Source organism: Lasioglossum baleicum, unplaced genomic scaffold (assembly GCF_051020765.1).
Source record: "Lasioglossum baleicum unplaced genomic scaffold, iyLasBale1 scaffold2173, whole genome shotgun sequence".
Taxonomy (NCBI): Eukaryota; Metazoa; Arthropoda; class Insecta; order Hymenoptera; family Halictidae; genus Lasioglossum; species Lasioglossum baleicum.
Genome location: NW_027471232.1, coordinates 1 through 19062, shown reverse-complemented (window position 1 = coordinate 19062; position 19062 = coordinate 1). Strand labels below are relative to the sequence as shown.

At 40.9% G+C, this 19062-nt stretch overlaps 2 protein-coding genes across 2 annotated transcripts; both read left to right on the top strand.

Moving 5' to 3' along the window:
* The first annotated feature begins 797 nt into the window (after positions 1 to 797).
* LOC143221293 (uncharacterized) lies at positions 798 to 12169 on the top strand. Its single transcript, XM_076446771.1, has 4 exons — positions 798 to 879; positions 3953 to 4084; positions 5262 to 5354; positions 11193 to 12169. The coding sequence occupies exons 1-4, from the start codon at positions 798 to 800 to the stop codon at positions 12167 to 12169; spliced, it is 1284 nt and encodes a 427-aa protein (XP_076302886.1).
* A 5410-nt stretch (positions 12170 to 17579) lies between these two features.
* On the top strand, positions 17580 to 18010 carry LOC143221294 (allatostatin-A receptor-like; the record flags this gene model as incomplete). The annotated part of the gene is made up of 1 exon (XM_076446773.1): positions 17580 to 18010. A coding segment is annotated over exon 1 (431 nt), but the record flags the coding sequence as incomplete, so codon positions are not given.
* Between the last annotated feature and the right edge of the window lie 1052 nt (positions 18011 to 19062).

Here is a 19062-nt window from a genome sequence, read left to right as displayed (position 1 = left end):
AATTTCAACCGAAGCTTTAAACGAATTTAATTCTCGTTTTCGTTACTCGTTCTGCTGATTCGCGTATACGATTCGTTTATTATTATCGCGTTCGCTTTACGAGCGTCCTCTGTCGTTGTCATTTGTTTTCATAGTTTCATTCGATACGTTTATCGATATACGCGTATAAGAGTTCTTCCATATTGGCGTTTCTCAGTGCAGATAACTTGGAACACGATTTCTCGCTGCTTCGTTTAAAGATATCTCCGATCTTTAAACTGTGCACATCGATTTACGAGAATTTTTAATATATACGAATATTTATATATATATTCTAAACAGGCATTATAACCTTGTTTATTTCACGCTATGCGTATATTCGTCTAATCGCGTTTTTCTCATATCGAATATTTGCTAGTTCATAGCCGCGTATTTATCTCAGATACGCGACTGATGACACAGAAATATGTCGCGCGACGTTTATTTTTCTCTGGCTGACACGCAGTGAGAAATCGACTTCATAAAATATTGGATATTATGATTGTAATGTTTGTATGATCCGTGGATATTATTCATGTTGCTTTATGCATATTGTATTTTCGATACGTACTCTCGAATTAATTCAAAATTTGATTTTCGTTCCATCATTCTATATTTTATGAAAACTTATTACATCGAATTGCAAATGTAATTAAATTCGATTGAGTGGAATATTCATTAATTTTAATAGAAGTTAAATTAGCCAGAAAAATTATTTATCACGAGAGGAAGTGTATACAAATGTTAATTATACAAATAAATATTTTCTGTTTCAGAAAATGTTTGCCAGTTCTACACTGGGTGTTCTACTGGGTACAGTTTTGCTTATTTCTTCGATTCCCGATGCGGTCTCCTATACCAGTAAGTGAAAAATGAAATATTTAAAGTAGATCGTCTCTTACAGACCTGTACCTTTAACTTAATATTCTGAAATACAGGTTAATTTTTCAAAATTAACAAAGAAAAAAATTAAGTAACGTGATACGTTACTCGTATTGTTTTATTATACGTTATTCGTATAAATCAATGCTGTTATTGCAAGAGGAACTGTTAAATATCGTAAATTTACTGTATTTACTCGAGTTATTAATTACTAAATGTGATATTATAATTCTGCTTAAACCTCGGTATTACAATTCAATTGCTATGGCCAATCGTTTCGTTTGATCGAAATTAATTGGACTTAATGGAAACAAATGATCGTTTTTATTCTCAAACTCGACGAGTGTAATTACATCGACCTTCGTGGTAAGGTCGTCTTTTTCTTATTCCTAATCTTGTTAAACCAGGAAGAGGAAACCGCGATAGAAATCGAGATTTAAAAACCAGTATGTTCGATCTTGAATCTAGTCGAAATTTCCGCTGTTCGAAATTATTTATATTTCGTGCGAATATCGACGATGATTTTCTTGAAATGCTTGTACAAGTGAATCTCCATTTTGTTGCTTGACATCCGGTGTGTTATAATTTCAAGACGAGATCAAAAATCTATCTTACAGTGTTGGTTTATCGCGCGAGAATTATCTTTGTGCAGTGGTTTTACGTAATCCTGTGGCGTTCGTTGGTATCTAGGAGCAACACATTTGCATATTTGAATTCGTCTCGGTAGCGAAGATATCCTATTAATTGCGTCCGTGACATTTGCCAATTTCTCCGCCAAACAAAATAGCTTGTTACCAAATTTACATGTAAACACACGCGTGATAGATGTACATGTAAAGTAGCCGGGAAATTAATCGGGATATTTCTCATTCGTTAATTACGCGACAGCAAGTTTAAAACGCGAGGAAAGTCGTCGCGTTAAAGTTGAAAAACTTAATTTCTGTTGAAAAGGGGTGTAGTTGGCCGGAGTAATTTTTAAACTGTTCCATAACTTCTCCCGCGATTTTTCTGCGAGACTTTTTTTTTTGTTACTCCAACGAAATCTTACCCAGCGAATATCTGGCGAATCGTTTGGAAATTATCAAGGCGAAAAGCTTCTTATTCGAAATAATTCATTAACCGGAAACGTGCGCGAAGTGGACAGAATTATTATTCGTCTTGGCGTATTAAAATTAAGTATTTGTAAGAAAACAAAAATATAAACCTGGCGATTATCACAAACGGAGGAGGCACTCGTTGATTCCGCGCTAATTGCAATTATTCAGCAGTTTGGGGATTTTATGAAATCCCTTGTAATATCGCTATAAAATAGAGTGGACGCGTACTTCTTGATTCATACTGCGACTCGTCGAACAGAAGAACTCGCGTATCGTTATATCACAGGAATCGCAATACGTGTCGCCGAATGGATATAATTAATTTTCTGACCTTAATTGATGTCCATGTAAAACGTGATTACCGTAATCGCGTATGCACGTTTCAATTACACGCGTGATTAATCGAAATGTTATTTCTCCGAGTCGCGATTGATTTTTCATCCGTATCGTCGGTTCGCGTTATCCCCTAACACCGCGTATCGTTCGAGGATCGTTTTTATCCTTACAATGCCCTCATTGTTTCCACGAGTCCTCCGTCCGACTCTTTCCTTTTGTTCCTGAATATGATAAACGTTTAAGGACAATTAGAGAGAGGATCATTAGCCTAGTTTTAATATTCCCTTTCTGCCTGCGGACCCCTTTTATTCCATTTCTTCCTACCCTCCGAGTACGCAGGCAGAAGTGGATAACACAGGGCTGGGCGTTAACTCGGCAGCTGCTTTGCTTTCTCTCTCTTCCATTCACTCCTCTTTCCGCCTTCCTCCTTCTCTCGCCGCCGGATAATTGAGAATCGATGAGGTTATATGAGGATGACGCCGTGGTGCTTGAATGGAATTACGATTAGCAGCGTTACGCCGATGCGAGGCTTGGCTGGATAACGTCAGGTAAATGCGCGCTGCAAGTTGTATTTTTACTGGAAGAAACTTTCTTTCACCGAGGTTATTCGTTAAAAAAGAGAACTTCCCGCGGTGAGACGAGAATAAAAGTCGCGCCTCGTAATTATAATCGGCAAGATCGTGCTGTAATCGCGAATTCTAACTGTGCGAATTGTATCGCGAGATTTCTATCTTCATGCTGATCGTTTCTTGAGCAACGCACTCGGAAACGGGATACCGAAGACCGTGTAATTCGAACGTAGGCGTAGACGTGTAATTATTAATTGCGGTCAAGGATGTTGACGGGGAATTACAGGATTGACCAGAGATAGGTATTTAGTTGTTTATCGTGTTACGCTTCAGTCGCTAAACAGCAGGTTCAGTTACTCGGTTGCTCAGCTTGTGTTTGATGTTTTAGAGGAATTTGACTTGCGTCGCAGAGTATCGAGCTTGAAGTCCCTTAAAACGTAAATATACTTACTGCCTCTCATAGTTTCAGGTTACACGGCGAGTCATATAAGTTTGTATGTTCTTAAAACAAGTCTCGACAACTGTACATGGAAATTAATTACCGGGCGCTGCAGCTACGTTATTTAATATCGGTTGGACGATAAAAGAGGAAGCAATTCGAATAATTAATACCATGGAGATAAATCTGTTTTACCTTCCTATTGTCGCGACGTATCACACTCTACGCTTAAACGTAGAAAGAAGCGTCGTGGCCAAGGGATTACACGTTTCTTCGGGCAAAGCGATAAAGTCTATTAACGTTAACGACCCGCGGAAGATACTTTTGCCTGCTTCGTCGTAAAACTGCGATCATGTAAATATTTAACGTTGATACTTCTCGGTCAACCGCGCATCGTTTACGCGGACTGTTCGCGCCGACCGAAATTAAGGCTTCCGAACGGGCCATTTCACCAGGAGTATCAGAGTTGCCGATATAAATTTCATTTATGACACGTCTCTTTCCCCAAGCGAACTTTTAATGAACCATATCCAATCGCGAGATCATGGCTTATTACCCGAACTTTCCCCACTAAACGAAAACTCGCAAGATGGTCTCTGTCTGCTTTCCAGAGTATGGGAGAACATGCAAGGACATCGGTTGCATGAGGGACGAGGTCTGCGTGATGGTCGAGGATCCTTGCTCGTTGTACCAACGAGATAACTGCGGCCGTTATCCGACTTGCGAAAAAGCTCATCCAGGCGGTAAGAATGTTGTTGACCTTTTCGTAAACATATATTTTTCGGCTCTCGTCTCGTTCAAGAATGTATAAGAGAGAGATAGAGAGTGTGAGAGAGTGACGAGAGGAGCAAGGGACTCCCAGGAGAAGATATCTAGACGAATGATCAATGGAATTCTACGATGTTCCTTGTCGTCGATAATTTATCAACAGTGAAAAAACGTGTGGAAAAACGTGCTTGCCGATATTTTACTTTTTTGTATTTTTCATAGAAATAATCTCTACTACTATGTGCGAGATTAGAAACGTGTGTAAAGGTACACATTTGCGTTGGACATAATCGTTGCTGTTGTTATCTTAATTAGATAGTTTTAGCGTCAATTGCATATGCGCGCGGATTAACGATTTTAATTGAATTACGTTTTATCGAATCACTGTAAATTCAGTGTGATTTTTGATTCGATCACAGAGTTATAGATAATTACGTATCGACGCCGGTATCAATCAAGGATAACGTGTCACACGGTGTTCAATTATCTCGACTTAGCGAACGGATCGGTATACGGTAATCCATATTTATTTTAGTGTAAATTATTTTGCAACACCGTGCCGTTATCGTCGACCGTGTACAACAATGTTTGGAATACGTTACTGATCAATTGTTACCTATTATATTTTGAATTAGGACGTGTGCAACGCAAACGTTTCCCTTCCTTTCGGCACATAAATTATCGATAGTTCCATTTCTCTTTAGTCAATTACAGGCTCATTACACTTTAATTTATTGCCCATAAGTTACCGACCGACTGCATACGAAATTTGACCGCATTATGATTGATAATAGTAATAAATAGTCTTTTGATATTAATAGTGCTCCGTTGTATCAGCAAACTCGAAATGAATTGTGTCAGTCAATTGCGTCTGGCAACGATGTAATTATTATCAAATAACCTGCTAAATTATATGCACATTAGATATCATAGTTATGTCTATCTTCGTATTTCAACGAATAATCGAAATCCATGTTTGATAAACATTTCGCAGTGCTCCATGCTGATTCGCGTTTCGCTGTTTCGTTACTCTTAAAATGGATTATACTGATCCCAGTTTCGATCGTAGTTTTGCATCACGATTTGGAATAAGATGAGATTTAAAACTATTCAAAACTTTTTGGACAAATTCTTAATGTTCTTTGTTTGTAGGGGCCAGCTGCGCGAGCACCGTGTGTGGCGAAAATGAATATTGCAAAACCGAGAATGGTATGCCAACATGCGTGAAGAAATCAACAGGAATCGGTAAGTGTTTGAACTTTTCCCGTCTTTCGTCTCTCTAGTACCGTGATTGATTATGCGTGCACGCCGGTTGACTAGCATGAAAACTTTAGCGCATGGCAGTTATACGGCGAGCAAAATATATGAAACCGAATCGCATATGCGAGGGAGGAATACAATAGTGAACGAAATTGTTCCATTCGATTTAACGCTAGAACCACCAAACGAATCGGAATGACTGCTTTCGAACGTTTTCCGTTTTCAGTTACCGAAAATCTGCAACTGCTTCCGGTCAAATTAATATTCATCTCTAACGAGGTAACGATAATTAACTTTGTTTACCTATTTATTCTCGGTATAGCATTTTGATTATCATTCGATCTGTCCATTATAAATACTTGAATACGAATTTCGGATTAGTATTATACGCGTTGCAGATTAATGTCACGCAGAATGCTATGAATCATTGGAAACAATTTCATACAGTAGAATTTATTAATTTCCCATTAAAAAGTTATATTCATACGAGATTTGATGTTTCGACATTTCATTGTTTGTTAATAGGATTTTAAGCCATTGTAATCCTCTCTCCATTATAATGAAATGGCAGGGCTTTCTGCCGGGCTTTCTTCCCTATTTGCACTCTTGCATGTCTGTTAAATTGTTTTTGCAACAGAGTTATCTTTTCATCGCTATTTTATGATTCTCTAATTAGCATGAAATGTTGCGACATGAGCATGACGTCCGAGTCTCTTACCTTTCAATTTTTCTCTTCAATTTCGCAGTAACTAGGCGCGATTAAAGTGGTCATAACACTGTCCTCGTTCATAGATGTACCTATGAATCGTTTCGTTTGCAAATTACTGTCACGTGTACGTTTTATTGAGTCTTCCGGTGTACTTGATCTTGAACACCGCGCGCGCTGGTCCATACGAATCGTTTCTCTTTCTTATAAATTCAGATTAATCGGCAAAACGGATAATTTCGTGCGGTATATTTAAAAAAATATCTTTCTCGTTGCAATAAGATATTTTCCTTCGCGAAATAGCGCATTGTCGTTTCAGCTACGAGCGTGACGATTCGATAAAACAAATTTCTCACGAATTCACCGCAGTGTCCGAAAGTAAGATGAAATTCTCGCGAGAAAAATAGCATAATCTCGGTAATTTCGGAAACGTATCCGCGGATGTAAAGCGGGATGTAACGCGGGGTCGCGAACCCGAAGAACCTGTACAGCAGATTTTTTTTTTTCTTTGCTTAACTTTTGCGAACACGACCTTTCCATTATCGTCTTCGTACGCGCGGGCGTACAGACGCGCGTATACACTCGCCTGGCGTTATAGGATTTTGAAGAAATTGCTCTCGAACGTATGAACTTTAGCGTCCTGTCGATATAGGGGAAAAAGTGTATTGTTCTAGTTGCAAGGGAAATTGCCTTTGAGCGTATGCTTTATACCGTTACGTTGAAATTTCCTCGTCCCGCAAAAGCGGAATAATATTTTAAAATACTAATCTACCAACCGCTCTGTGTAACTTTCTTCTAACGAGTAATATTACGGAACAGGCTTAACTGGAAACCTTTTATACGCGTGGCACGATAATTTTCTTAATTCTTTTTTCTACGATCGCACGGTGTCATGTGGCATGCCCTTTCTCGTTCATCTTTTGAACGCTTTCCAATTACTTTGTGGCTGAAAGTAACCATGCACAATCCTCGAAATTCTCGCAGCACCACCCACCGTCCAGCTAACCCCATTAAAAAACGTGTCACACCGAGATCCCAATTTCCAGCGGATGGTTCTTAATCGGAATGCGTGTAGTTAGCCTTAACCAGAGTTTCCACGTTTTAGAATGAAACTGCTACTGTGTTCTCCCGTTCTTTCTTTCGTTTGAAATCCCTCGACACGCTCGAGGTGCTATCCCAAAGATGAAAAATACGGACGCAGAAGGGGACGATCTTTTCAGGATACGACTCGGCTGGCGTTTCTTTCGTAAACGGATATCGAACCAGCAACAACGACAAGCTCGATAAGACCACCAACAGCGCTAGCAACGCCGCGAACCCTTACGCGAATGCTAATGCACCACCCCCGGAGCCTGCTGATCCAGCAGGAGGATATCATCACGTGAATTCCGGCAACAATTTGGGTTACCCACCGTATCCCGGTAACAGCGGGTCTAACGGCGGATATCCACCACCCGTTGGTAAAAGCGTTCCGCCCATTGGCTTCCCGCCTTATCCTTCGTCGAACCAAGAAAATCGGCAACAGAACCTGGGTTACCCGCCGTATCCGACGCAAAACAGGATGCCGGTGCCTGGACAACCCGTTTATCCTGCCAACCATGGCCTCGCACCCGGATATCAGAATTATCCTTACGGCAATTATCCTAATCAGAATCGCATGTACCCCAATGACGTCTATTCCGGTTACCGAAAGAGCGACTCGATCATGCAGTATCCGTCTTTCACGATTATCTGTTTAGCGAGCCTTGTCGCTTTACTCGCGAATAGATCGTGATCAGGCGAATTAGCTATGTATACTTCGAATTAATAGAAGAGAATCTCGCGACAAACTTCTGTTTGTCTTTGATCACACACATTAACGAATAGAGATATCGTAGTGTTATTGTATTTGTTTGTACACACGTAACAATGGAAAGAGATTGCAGATTTTCACCGATTTCGTCCAATAACTCCAATCTCTACCCATAAATTTTCAGAGGTTTTCTTTCGTTTGTTTCTTCTTTCGTTGAGAGTATAAGTAATCTAACGTCTATTACTCTTACTAATTTATTTTTTACATTCCTATCAGTTTAAGGCACACTAGCGCGAATTAAACGAATTTCGATGTAGGGAAGAACGGATTACGGTTAATTTAGGTGTTACTGAAGTATTTCAGTTTCTTTACGAATTCCTTTGTGCTCAAAGAATGATATTTTCGCAGGAGAATACGCGTGTCTATTTTTTTTTTTATCTAATAATTAGACATAGCTTATCAACTGTGGGTAGAAAGGAACACGAGACGTTGGGGAAATTATAAGACGCTTTAAACGAATATCGTTTAAAATCTTATCTAATCTTAATCGTCCTATTCAGTCTTTAAATGCTCAACACGTTGTCTCGTTCTCGTAAGACATCCGCTGTTAAAATTATAATTACCACGTCATAATTTGCATAATGCATCACGTGCCTTCCAACGTGCCCATCAGTGCAATGTTGGCCTTTTTTAACGCGCTTATGATTAAAACGGAGACGCATAAGAGATAATTAAGTTTCGCAATCGTAGAAATTAAGGTTTTAAATCACGTCGGGCGCTGGACATGCGTTTGGCTAATAAAAAGCATGCTTTACGATACGAAGGTTCTTCCTTTCGATGTATGCACACTTTACTCATAGTCTACTTAAGTCTTTGATGACCCAGTTCTTCCATCGGTGTATCCTTTTAATATCTGCTCCAATGATACGTAAAAATACGAAATGACACGTCATCAAGCACCTGAGTGGACAAATTTCTCGAGTACACCGATCACGATGAATCGATTAACTTGGTACCTGATATCGCGGAGATTAATCGACTGTGAAGATAATTAGCTAATATACATTTCATCGAGTAACAGTGCAAAATCACTCGCGTGCACATGCGATCTATTTTTACGTGGCCTAGGCAACGCGATGACATATTTCCACTGCGAAGAAAACAGAAAGATATTTTTGCCGTCCGATGAATTATTCTCTTCCTTTTTTTGCGTTAATAAATCTGTCATATCGGCACGTCCGTCTGCATGAATATATGTTTATAAGAGTGTTTCTATATCGCAATCGACACCATTGTGCGAGCCTCGGAATAAAAGTAATTCTATTTCTATCAACATCCTAGATTTAATGCAACCACCTGTCATCCAGTCTCGTTACATTAGGCTGCAGTTGACCGAGAACACGCTCTAGAATTCATTTCTCGGGGACATAGCAAACACTGACTGATCTTGTTATCGTGTCGAACCCTGACACTTCTTATCTACTTCACCGACGTAAAAGTACTTTGTAGGTCACACAGTTCTTAGCTAACGGATCGTCATTTTCCTTTTATCGGCGGCTCTCTCTTTCTCTCGCTCTCTCGCCGCTTTTTTTTTATACAGCTCTCGCGCTTTCGCTCCGAAAAGAAAAATGATTTGTTCTCTGAAACACGATTCACCGTTATTTTAAGATTCCAACCATTTTTTTCTAATCGCGCTTTCTAACATAATTCGCTTCTTTATTTGCGTATCTTTTAAAACAATTACATATCTTTTATTTTCTTTTCTCGCCGTTCATTAACATTTTAGTCACAGAAATCAGCTGGACGTGGCATCTGTGCAACAGCAAATAACAAATACTTTTTAGCCGTTTTTCATTCGTAATTTTTCCTCTTGGAAGATCGGCAAATTGAAGAGTGGAAGTTCAAAGCGACAAAAAAGCAAAAGAAATCGGAAAAGGACGAATAATTATTAAATTGCATGCTTCAGAGAGATATCTACGATTTACTTTAACATCGGCATGTAATAATAACGTTAACTAACAATTTGTATGTACCTCTTATCTTTAATCAAAGTTACGAGGAGTATATACTTAATAATTGAACGGAACGCAATGTTTGAAATAAGATTCTTGAATAATCCTCTCGGGTAGCGGGATTTAGTTCATTTTTAAGCATGATGTAGCTTTTGACTACCACTCTCCAATTTGACAGCATACCCGACACGACGACCAGGCAAGATTAGGCCAACTCCGCCCACTCCGCCACCAAGGTCTACTTCCAACGGATTTGGTGGAAGAGTCAGCGGTAACTCGGGATCAAGAAACAGTATTGGAAATGGGTCTATTTTTAACCGTTTGTTCGGAAATGATCGTATTTATGGATCTCATGGTGTTACCACTCCTAGAAGCCGTGTTAACGCAGGTGCCAGTGGTTATCACACTAGCCACACTTCCGTCGATGAATATGGGAACAGAGTCTGGAAATTTTCTGGCTAAACAGAAGTGTTCTGTGACACTTACTTGACTTATACCTAGCTGCGACCTCAGGATCAAATCTTATTTTTTAATCTGAAAACTACGATTCTAGCAAGAACATGTATAAAAGAGGCGTGTACGTGTTTTCAATCTCTTATTTGACAACTTAACGTCAATCTGGTTTATCTTCTTATCTTATCGAGTGTTCTAACAAGGTCGAGTGTCTTATTGTTTTATACATAACTGTGGTTTCTTTCTATTCAGTGTCATATAGATGTACACGATACTAATATTACACGCAATACTTAACGAGCATTTCAAATATTTTTCTATGTAATAAATCGGATGTATCAAATATATGTAATCCTTCAGCATTTCATAGACATACCTGATTTCAACGATTCCTCAATCACGTACTTACACTGTAAACACTCTAAACTGGAGTTACCAATTAGATCGGTAACAGTTCCACTTTGTTGCGAATCGTCTATTGGCAAACGTAGACTTTCGCCAATTAAAAGCCACTTTTAACAAACCACGCACTGGATATATAAAACTGCATGGTCTAATCTAACTATATCCGCGTAGCCTGGCTTCCAAACAGTAACAAAACCAGTAATAGAAACTCTAGGAGCAACTTCATCGCGCAAACAACATCCACGATATTAATACGACAAAATACATTTGCGTTCGTAATTATACGATTAGCCTGAATAACATACTAATGGAAACGACACGAACTGTTCAAGCATTGGCAGTAATATACACGACTGCAGCTGCAAAGCAACACGAGAGCGATAACATTTAAGTTGGACTCGGCATGGCATGGGGCACAGTCCGGAAATGAATATTTCTTTGCAATTAGGAGGTAGATAACGAAATGTTCGCAGAGTTCGACGGAGACAACAGGATATTTCGAAGGCGGGAAAGCGCCAGCGAGGTGGAGTCTTCACCTGATGTCCAGTCGACAAAGGGCCAAAGTTCAGGATATCCTTCTTCAAGCGGATATCCTAGCAGCGACTCCAGCAAAAGTGCTTATCCATCTTCGGAAAGCCAGCCGAAACCTGCGGACAGCTCGAGCAGGTCATCCGGTTATCCGTCTAGCTCAGGCTATCCCTCTAACTCTGGTTACCCTTCCAGAAGTAGTTCGTCGGGTTATCCCTCTGGAGGATATCCCTCGAGAAGCTCCGGCTACCCTTCGGAGTCTGCTTCCGGTTATCCTTCGAGAAGCTACCCCAGCTATCCCTCGGAATCTGGCTACCCCGCTGGATCGGGTTATCCGTCGCGCTCCGGTTATCCTTCAAGATCGAGCGGTTATCCCTCAGGATCGAGTGGTTATCCTAGCAGCTCGTATCCTTCCTCGAATTCCCGAGGATACCCGTCGAGCTCCGGTTACCCCAGCGGTGCTCCGACCAACGAAGAAAGCGTTAGGAGGGTCGATGCTAACACGGTGAATGCTGGATATCCACAGTCCAGTCAAGGACAAGCTAGTCGAAGCAACTATCCGAGTCAAAATTCTGGATATCCTAGCCAACCTGACCCGTATGGCAACTATCCCAGGTATAACCAAGGTGCATATCCGCAGGGTTATCCGCAGGGTTATCCGCAGGGGTATCCGCAAGGTTACCCGCAGGGCTATTCGCCTCAAGGGAATTATCCTCAAGGATATCCACAAGGGTACCAGCAGGGATATCCACCAGGATATCAGCAAGGAGGGTACCAAGGAGGGTATTATCCTGCAACTACTAAGAAACCTAACTTTGGGGATCAGTTGTCTAGCATTGCTAAAGATCTTGCTGGAAAAGTTATCACTCAAGCGATCATGGATAGAGTCACTGGTAGACATTAGTTGTATGCAGATTTTTAAGCTAACGGGTATCTAGTACCATGTATCTAACGGTAACTAATACGAGTTATACTTAATTGTAGTAGCTACTGCTTGCGGCGATACTAACTGACACGTTAATTGATATTGAGTTATGTCGAGCGAAGCTGTCGATAAATTGTAGAAATAAATTGTTGAACGAAACGTATGGTCTATTTGTTACCTTGTCGACGTTCATTCGTTTAACGAGACGTACTTTCATTTCAGTTACACAGCTTCGCGTTGCTACAGGTTTTGGTATACTTTTAAGCTAAGATTGTTACATTTTGCATTGTCCTATCTTGCTAGAGTTGTGTATTATTAAAGAAGAAAGCAGATGAAGATGGTTTTTGTCTGTTATTCGGCAGAGACTTTTATTAAATAACCTCTTACGCTCTGTTTAATTATCGTGCAATGAGTGTTCATGACACCTCGCTTGAGGACAAGTCTCCGTGTAATTAACAATCTATTTTAGGCACGTTTAACAACTACTCGATCGTTGTCGAAAAACTACAGGTGTCTCTGTCAACCAACAGGAAATTCCAATATGCGGACGATACTTTCGAATCCTTTTATGTTCCTCGACTAAATATTCGACTAAAATTACGTTATATCGCAAATAATAATTGCGCGGAGTAGCTGTTATTATTTTTAAATCAATTAACAGTACCGTTATACTCATATATTCAAACTTAATAATAACGAAACGTTACTAGAAAATTTGTATAATTTTCTATATAGCCTTTTCTCTATTTTGTTACATCTCGGTAGTATAATATAGCATTTTCGGTAACAAACGAAGGTAAAAAGAATCTGTTAGGCACTGTGTTAGTTATGCTAGACGTGCCTTATCGATTGTCGCAATGCTAGTACGCGGACTTAACAGTAGGAGACAAATTCCAAAAATTCTCCACAAATTCCAACGAGGTGACTAAGTTATTTCTAACTGTCATCTTTCGATTTTCCAAGTAGTAAAAGATCGGGGAATTCATTCGGTATAAGGCGACAAAATATTCCGAGGCGTTTGTTCATTAAAACTATCCTCGAACTGAGCAATTAATCCCGACACGGTTTAATCGAAATGATACAATCGCTGAATTTCCGTCGATAATTTTCACTTTTATCTTCCTACGAGAAATCCGCGAATTACTATGCGAAGGTACAATCGCATCCCCATTTTAGCGGCCGAGGGAACGAATCGATAAGTCGGTCGAGCACAGCGAAGGGTGCTAGATGCCTCTTGCACCCTTTCCGCGAGAATAGTCCTGCATCCCTGTTTCAGGTAAACTCGACGACCGCGATATTTCTTCGTCTCTGTTTCTGCGATCTGCACAGTCGTGCCGCATCCACCGCCGGTTGCGTACCTTCCTCCGCGGTCTTCGAAACACTTCGCATCTCCATACCCCTCTTCATCATCGTAATAGTTCCTTGGGAATTTTATTCAAACTCACGCGCAAGAGGCATGTTGCGTTATTTACCGCGTAACAGTGAGAAGTAAAAGAAAAGAGATTCAAAAAAAAAAAAAGAATCGCTAAAGCGCTGGAATTGCAACGAGAGAGATGATCGTGTAAATGACAGAGAATTGGTAAATTATTTTCAGTGAAGTGAGAATCCCGAAATCTTAGCCACGAGGTGGCAGATCGTTTAGTCCTCTATTCCTGTCGCGTTTCATTCCGATTTCGACATCGTCCAAGCACGTGTGCCGTTGCGTTCGATAGATTTGTTGTTCCTCTCGTAACCCTCTTTCGCCCGCGACGCTTGCCAATGTGCTTTTGAACAGCCTCGCGAGCCACGCGATTTTCCGCGCACGGCCACGCGAAACACCATGACTTTTACGAAATTCAAGCGCAAGTCCGGTACTTCGAAACTTCCCAGCGAGAGGCTAGCTTCCTGAGATCCCTTCGAATTCTCTCCTTCGAGTGCCGGCCGTATCAACTCGTAATATCGTCGCAGGCTGTTTAATTGGAATGTGTCGCAGGAATCGGGCGAGATCCTGCCGGAAGTTCTGATTCCTCGAGCCGCGCCAGTGGGTGAAAATTTGTGCGGGAAGTGCGAGCAGTTTTTCGAAAAATCTCTCCCGAACATTCTGCCGTGGTAACGTCCCTTTAAGTTTCATATCCGTCGTTTGTAATTTAAGAACGACGAAGGGACCGTGACCTAGAAAAGTGCGAGACCGAATTTCCAGCTGTTCGATGCTCTCGTGTTTAACGCGCTCATTAAATCGAAGTTCTTTATTAACGCGAAGGAGAAAGGAAGAAAAGAGAACGGAAAGAAAGGAAGGTATCATTGATTGGATCCACGATCCCATTCGACCAAAGAAATCCCGAAAGCCTTGCTTTCGTCACGAAGCTTCTTTCCACCAAATTTTACGCCTTCTCTCTTCGTCTGTCTCTCGCGTCCTCGATGTCCCGGTAGAATATCGGTAATCGCGTTGGTAAATTTGATCGTACGATATGGAACGTCGCGATAGAGTGGTGGATTCGGGTGTGAAAGCGGCGTGTTGAAGTTTGGCGTATGGAGACGTGCACTTAGGCGTCCTCGGCGCATCATGATATCGGCGGCAAAGGTGCATCCACGATATTCATCAGGGACATATTTGCCAGGCGGGAGTCGCGGCAATTAGCAGCTGTTGGGCCAGCAATCATGAATCGATCTATCTGCATCGGTTACGCCTTATCAGCCTTAATCCGCTAAAAGGAAGGGCGGACGATCGTTAAACCGCCCCTCTCTCGATATCAGCGCGAGAGGGCCAAGGTAATTAAATGAAGATCGTCGTAAATTTCATTAATACCGAGGTGAGATGCGGTAACATCGTGTAACGTAAGCCACGTGCTCTATCGGCGATCTTTTAGCTTACAGACTGTGGAAAAGAGGCCGGGAACTCTTTTCTTCGCGAAATTATTATATTCGACGTGTCCGAACGCGGCTGTGGCTTTAGAAATTTCGCTTTATATTCACCGCGATATCAATGGAAATCCTTTCCTCAGCCTCGATTCGTCTTCTTTTTAATAAATTGGCCTGGCCAAGAGGTTTGAACGGAGAATGGCAAGTATTCATTGTTGCGGTAATAACGTATAAATCGGGAAGGGAGGTTCTTTGTGCCCGAATCTGTATATTGTAATTACGTTTCAAAGATTCGCGGCTTTGTATCGCCTTGCTTTAAGGATGGAATTTCTTTGTGTCGCAATCGTCCCTTTTGTTGGTCGAAATGGTGCCCGGATTGGAAGAAAAGAGGTTGCGGGGATATGGAAGACGATAAAGTAAACGCGGAAAAATTAAAATTCTTTTATTCTTCGAAAGTGTTGGAGTGTAGCGAGGTGAAAGAACGTCGGCACTCGGGGCACCGTAATCTTTTTACGTGCACCACAGGGTACGAAAATGAGACGTGTATCTCGAGTAATTGCTAGTACGTAGCTGGTATGAAGGATTCTCGCGTTTTCCGCTGTCGTTTGACATTCGTTTCGCCGACGAATAATGCTAATCCTTGGAATATAATTATCAATTTCCAGTCGCACCGTTCCATTGTGTTATTCGGTGAACTATAATTTAGTATTGGATTATACGTGCCTTTTAATCTCTAATTACGCGTGACGTATGCGCCCTGTACTTCTCTCTGCTGATTAACGTGAAAGGTTATATAATTTGAGATTTATCGACTCGAAATTTGCAGGAAATTTATCGGACGATTACCCTATATTTTCCTTATTTTTATCATCCTCGCGTGTAGATCGTACTTCATCTTTCTCTCACCCCCTCTGTTCATCTCGGGGTATTTCCGATGTTGCATGTCGCTCATAAAACGAGTGCTTTTATCATAAATTTCCTGCCTCTCGAAATATTCAGCTTCTCTCTAATCTCGCCTAGTAGCATTTTGAATATCCACTCCTGTCGAAATCGTATTATTTATATTCGCCTAAGCGAGAACGAGAGCTAAATAGAGCACTCTTTTTACGGAGTCACAAAAGAGGGGATCGCACGTGCTCTTAACGTGACCTGAATTTCGATAAGGCACAGCGACAAGTCAAACGCGTTTCGAAACGGGTCAATTTTTACTACCATTCTCCCTTTCGATTTTCACCAACAGATTTATTAATTTTCACGCCGGCGAGATTGGTAGAAAGAGCGAGCCGGAACGAACAGTGGGCTTGTTATCTCGAACAGATTTTCGCCAGGCGTGTTCGGCGAGAATATTTATTCGCCCAGGTGTGGATCCGTATCAAAGAACGTGATTTTGAATGAGACATAGAATAAAAGGAGCACCGGGCTCCACTTTGGCATATTTTTAATTCGCGCCTCTAGCAATTTACGCGCCCATTATTCTCGGCTTCTCATTGAAAAATTAGTCTTTGATTGGGGAGATTAAGTTACCCTTCACAGTGCATCTCGCGATTGCAGCAGCGAGTCTTGAATAATTCAATTCGGATGTGACAGGCTACGGGTCATTTCATCTGATATGGAGTAACTTCTTAAAGTCCAGACGTTTCTGCGACGACTTAAACTCAGATTATCTTGCCGGAGTTAACATCGTTACTCGCGACGCGGTAAATACCGAATACCACGTATTAATTTCCGCGAAAATAATCGTTAAGTCGCATAGAGAAATTGCGAAATATTTGACGCTACGCGCATGAAAGATTTACATTCAGTCTTCCCTTGCCATTCGTGCTTTTACGGAGATTGACGTTCGACGAATTGGCAGAATTTGTGAATTTCAAATCTAAATCGGAACACTGTCTGTCTGTCTTGGTGAAATTTCAGCTCCGCGATCCAGGATAATTTGAGCTATAATAATCAAACGATTCTACTGCACGAGCAATGTTGCACTGCCAGTTATCTCTGCCCGATTTAGTAGCTTCCGAATGTTATTTCTCATGGTTTAGTTATAGCCTAAATCTGTATAAACGAACATAATTTTAGACATCGATTTCCTTCGAATTGCAACAGTTCGAAGTATAAGATAATTAATTACGTCAAATGAAAAATGTTTTCTCCTTTTCAGGTCCACGATCAGTCGAAGGGAGATCGTACTTGGGATCTTGAACGTGAAACGTGAGAATCGAGAATGTTTGAGAATCCTACGTATTTCCATGAATTTTCGGACGTCGCACGCGTCAAACGTATTCACATCGAATAGTGGATAAATTATAGAAACAAAAGATACGTGTAGAGTTTATTAGACAACTGTATTTACTAGCTCGATGCAATTACCGTGTAATAGATAAAAGCAACAACAATATCAGTCTACTTAGAATTGAAATGAAACTCGAGTAGAAACGAATCGGATCGAACCTTCTAATTGCGCGATTTCTCGATTGAAATCGATTAAAGTCGATCGGTAACTCGAAGTTCCATTAGCCTAGGCTATAATTTCATCGGTCCTTGCACGCGATACACGATGCTTCAAGAGATGGAGTTCGCATTGAACGAAATGAAGGAAAATTTCACGAACGTCTCGATGCAGAACACAAGCGAGAGCTTTATGAAAGAGCTCGATTATAGTTCGGATCTTAAGCGTGTGGAAAAAATCGTGGCGATCGTGGTGCCGATCTTCTTCGGGATGATCGGCATCCTTGGACTCGTCGGGAACTCTCTGGTTGTCATCGTGGTCGCCGCGAATCCTGGCATGAGATCAACGACAAACATCCTAATCATCAATCTGGCCGTGGCGGATCTATTGTTCGTCATTTTTTGTATTCCGTTCACTGCAACCGATTTTGTCCTACCGTATTGGCCCTTCGGCAACATCTGGTGCAAGATGGTTCAGTACCTCATCATCGTCACTGCTTATGCCAGTGTTTATACGTTAGTCCTCATGAGTCTCGATAGGTGAGTAAATTTGAAAGATATGTGTCACGTCTGTTCTCCCTCTAGATTGCGGTATACATTTGGCGTATGCAGTTTTCACATTGGCTTGCTTTTTCCGCTACAACGTGTAATCTGCACTTGAATATAGTATACCTAATACCAAATATATTATTGGGTTGGTGCACATGAAATGTCGGATTTTTAAGTGAATATATAAAACTGCGTATCTTTTTTCAAAAGCTGTTTATTCGATCAAAATATGCTCCATTCGCTTCGATACACTTTTTCCAACGAGACTTTAAAGCGTAGATGTCTGTCTTAAAAAAATTCTGATCTTTAGAATCAATAAACTCTGATATCGAATTTTTCAAACTGTCTTCATTTTCATACCGTTTAGCTCGTAGAAGCAGTTCTAAATGTTTAAAAAAATGAAAGTCGGTTGGCGAGAGATAGGGTGAATAGGCTGGATGCTGCAAAACATCATATTTCAATGGCTCTCGATGAAATCGGGATAGTAACGATGAACATGCGTTCAACCGATTCAGCTTATTTCGCTCGGTTAGTTCGTGCGGTACACACTTATCCATTTTCTTCACCTTGCCCATTTCAGAAAGATGTTGCAATATTGTTGTATGGTCAATTTTCATCCTGGTAGCCTGTTCCCTCGTGGATACAGTTGGATCCGCTTCCACCAATGCCTTCGGATCATCATTTTTCATAGACGTTTTGGGTCTCCCACGCGGATCATTTTGTAGTGAAAAATCACCGGACCTAAATTTTTCAAACCAACGCTGCACTTTTCGATCATTAACTGTATTCTCTCCGAACGCTTGGTTTATGTTCCGTGCAGCTTTTGCAGCATTATTGCCAAGTTTGTACTCGTACAAAAAAATTATACGAATATCGTTTAGATTCATGTCGGTAGAAAATTCAAATGAAATAACAAAAGGGAACACTTTCGAGAAAATCTCCTTTGTTGAAATGTGACTCTGGCAAATGGACAGTACGACTATAAACGAGGTTATGCCAAAACCAAAAGTATAACGAAAACAGTAAGACAAACGTTCGCGTGT

Bases quoted from the DNA above. Each gene is read 5' to 3' on its own strand.
- LOC143221293 (XM_076446771.1), top strand. From the start codon at position 798: ATGTTTGCCAGTTCTACACTGGGTGTTCTACTGGGTACAGTTTTGCTT. The intron at 4,085-5,261 runs GTAAGAATGTTG...CTTTGTTTGTAG, and splicing joins CGAAAAAGCTCATCCAGGCG to GGGCCAGCTGCGCGAGCACC. The intron at 5,355-11,192 runs GTAAGTGTTTGA...ATTAGGAGGTAG, and splicing joins GAAGAAATCAACAGGAATCG to ATAACGAAATGTTCGCAGAG.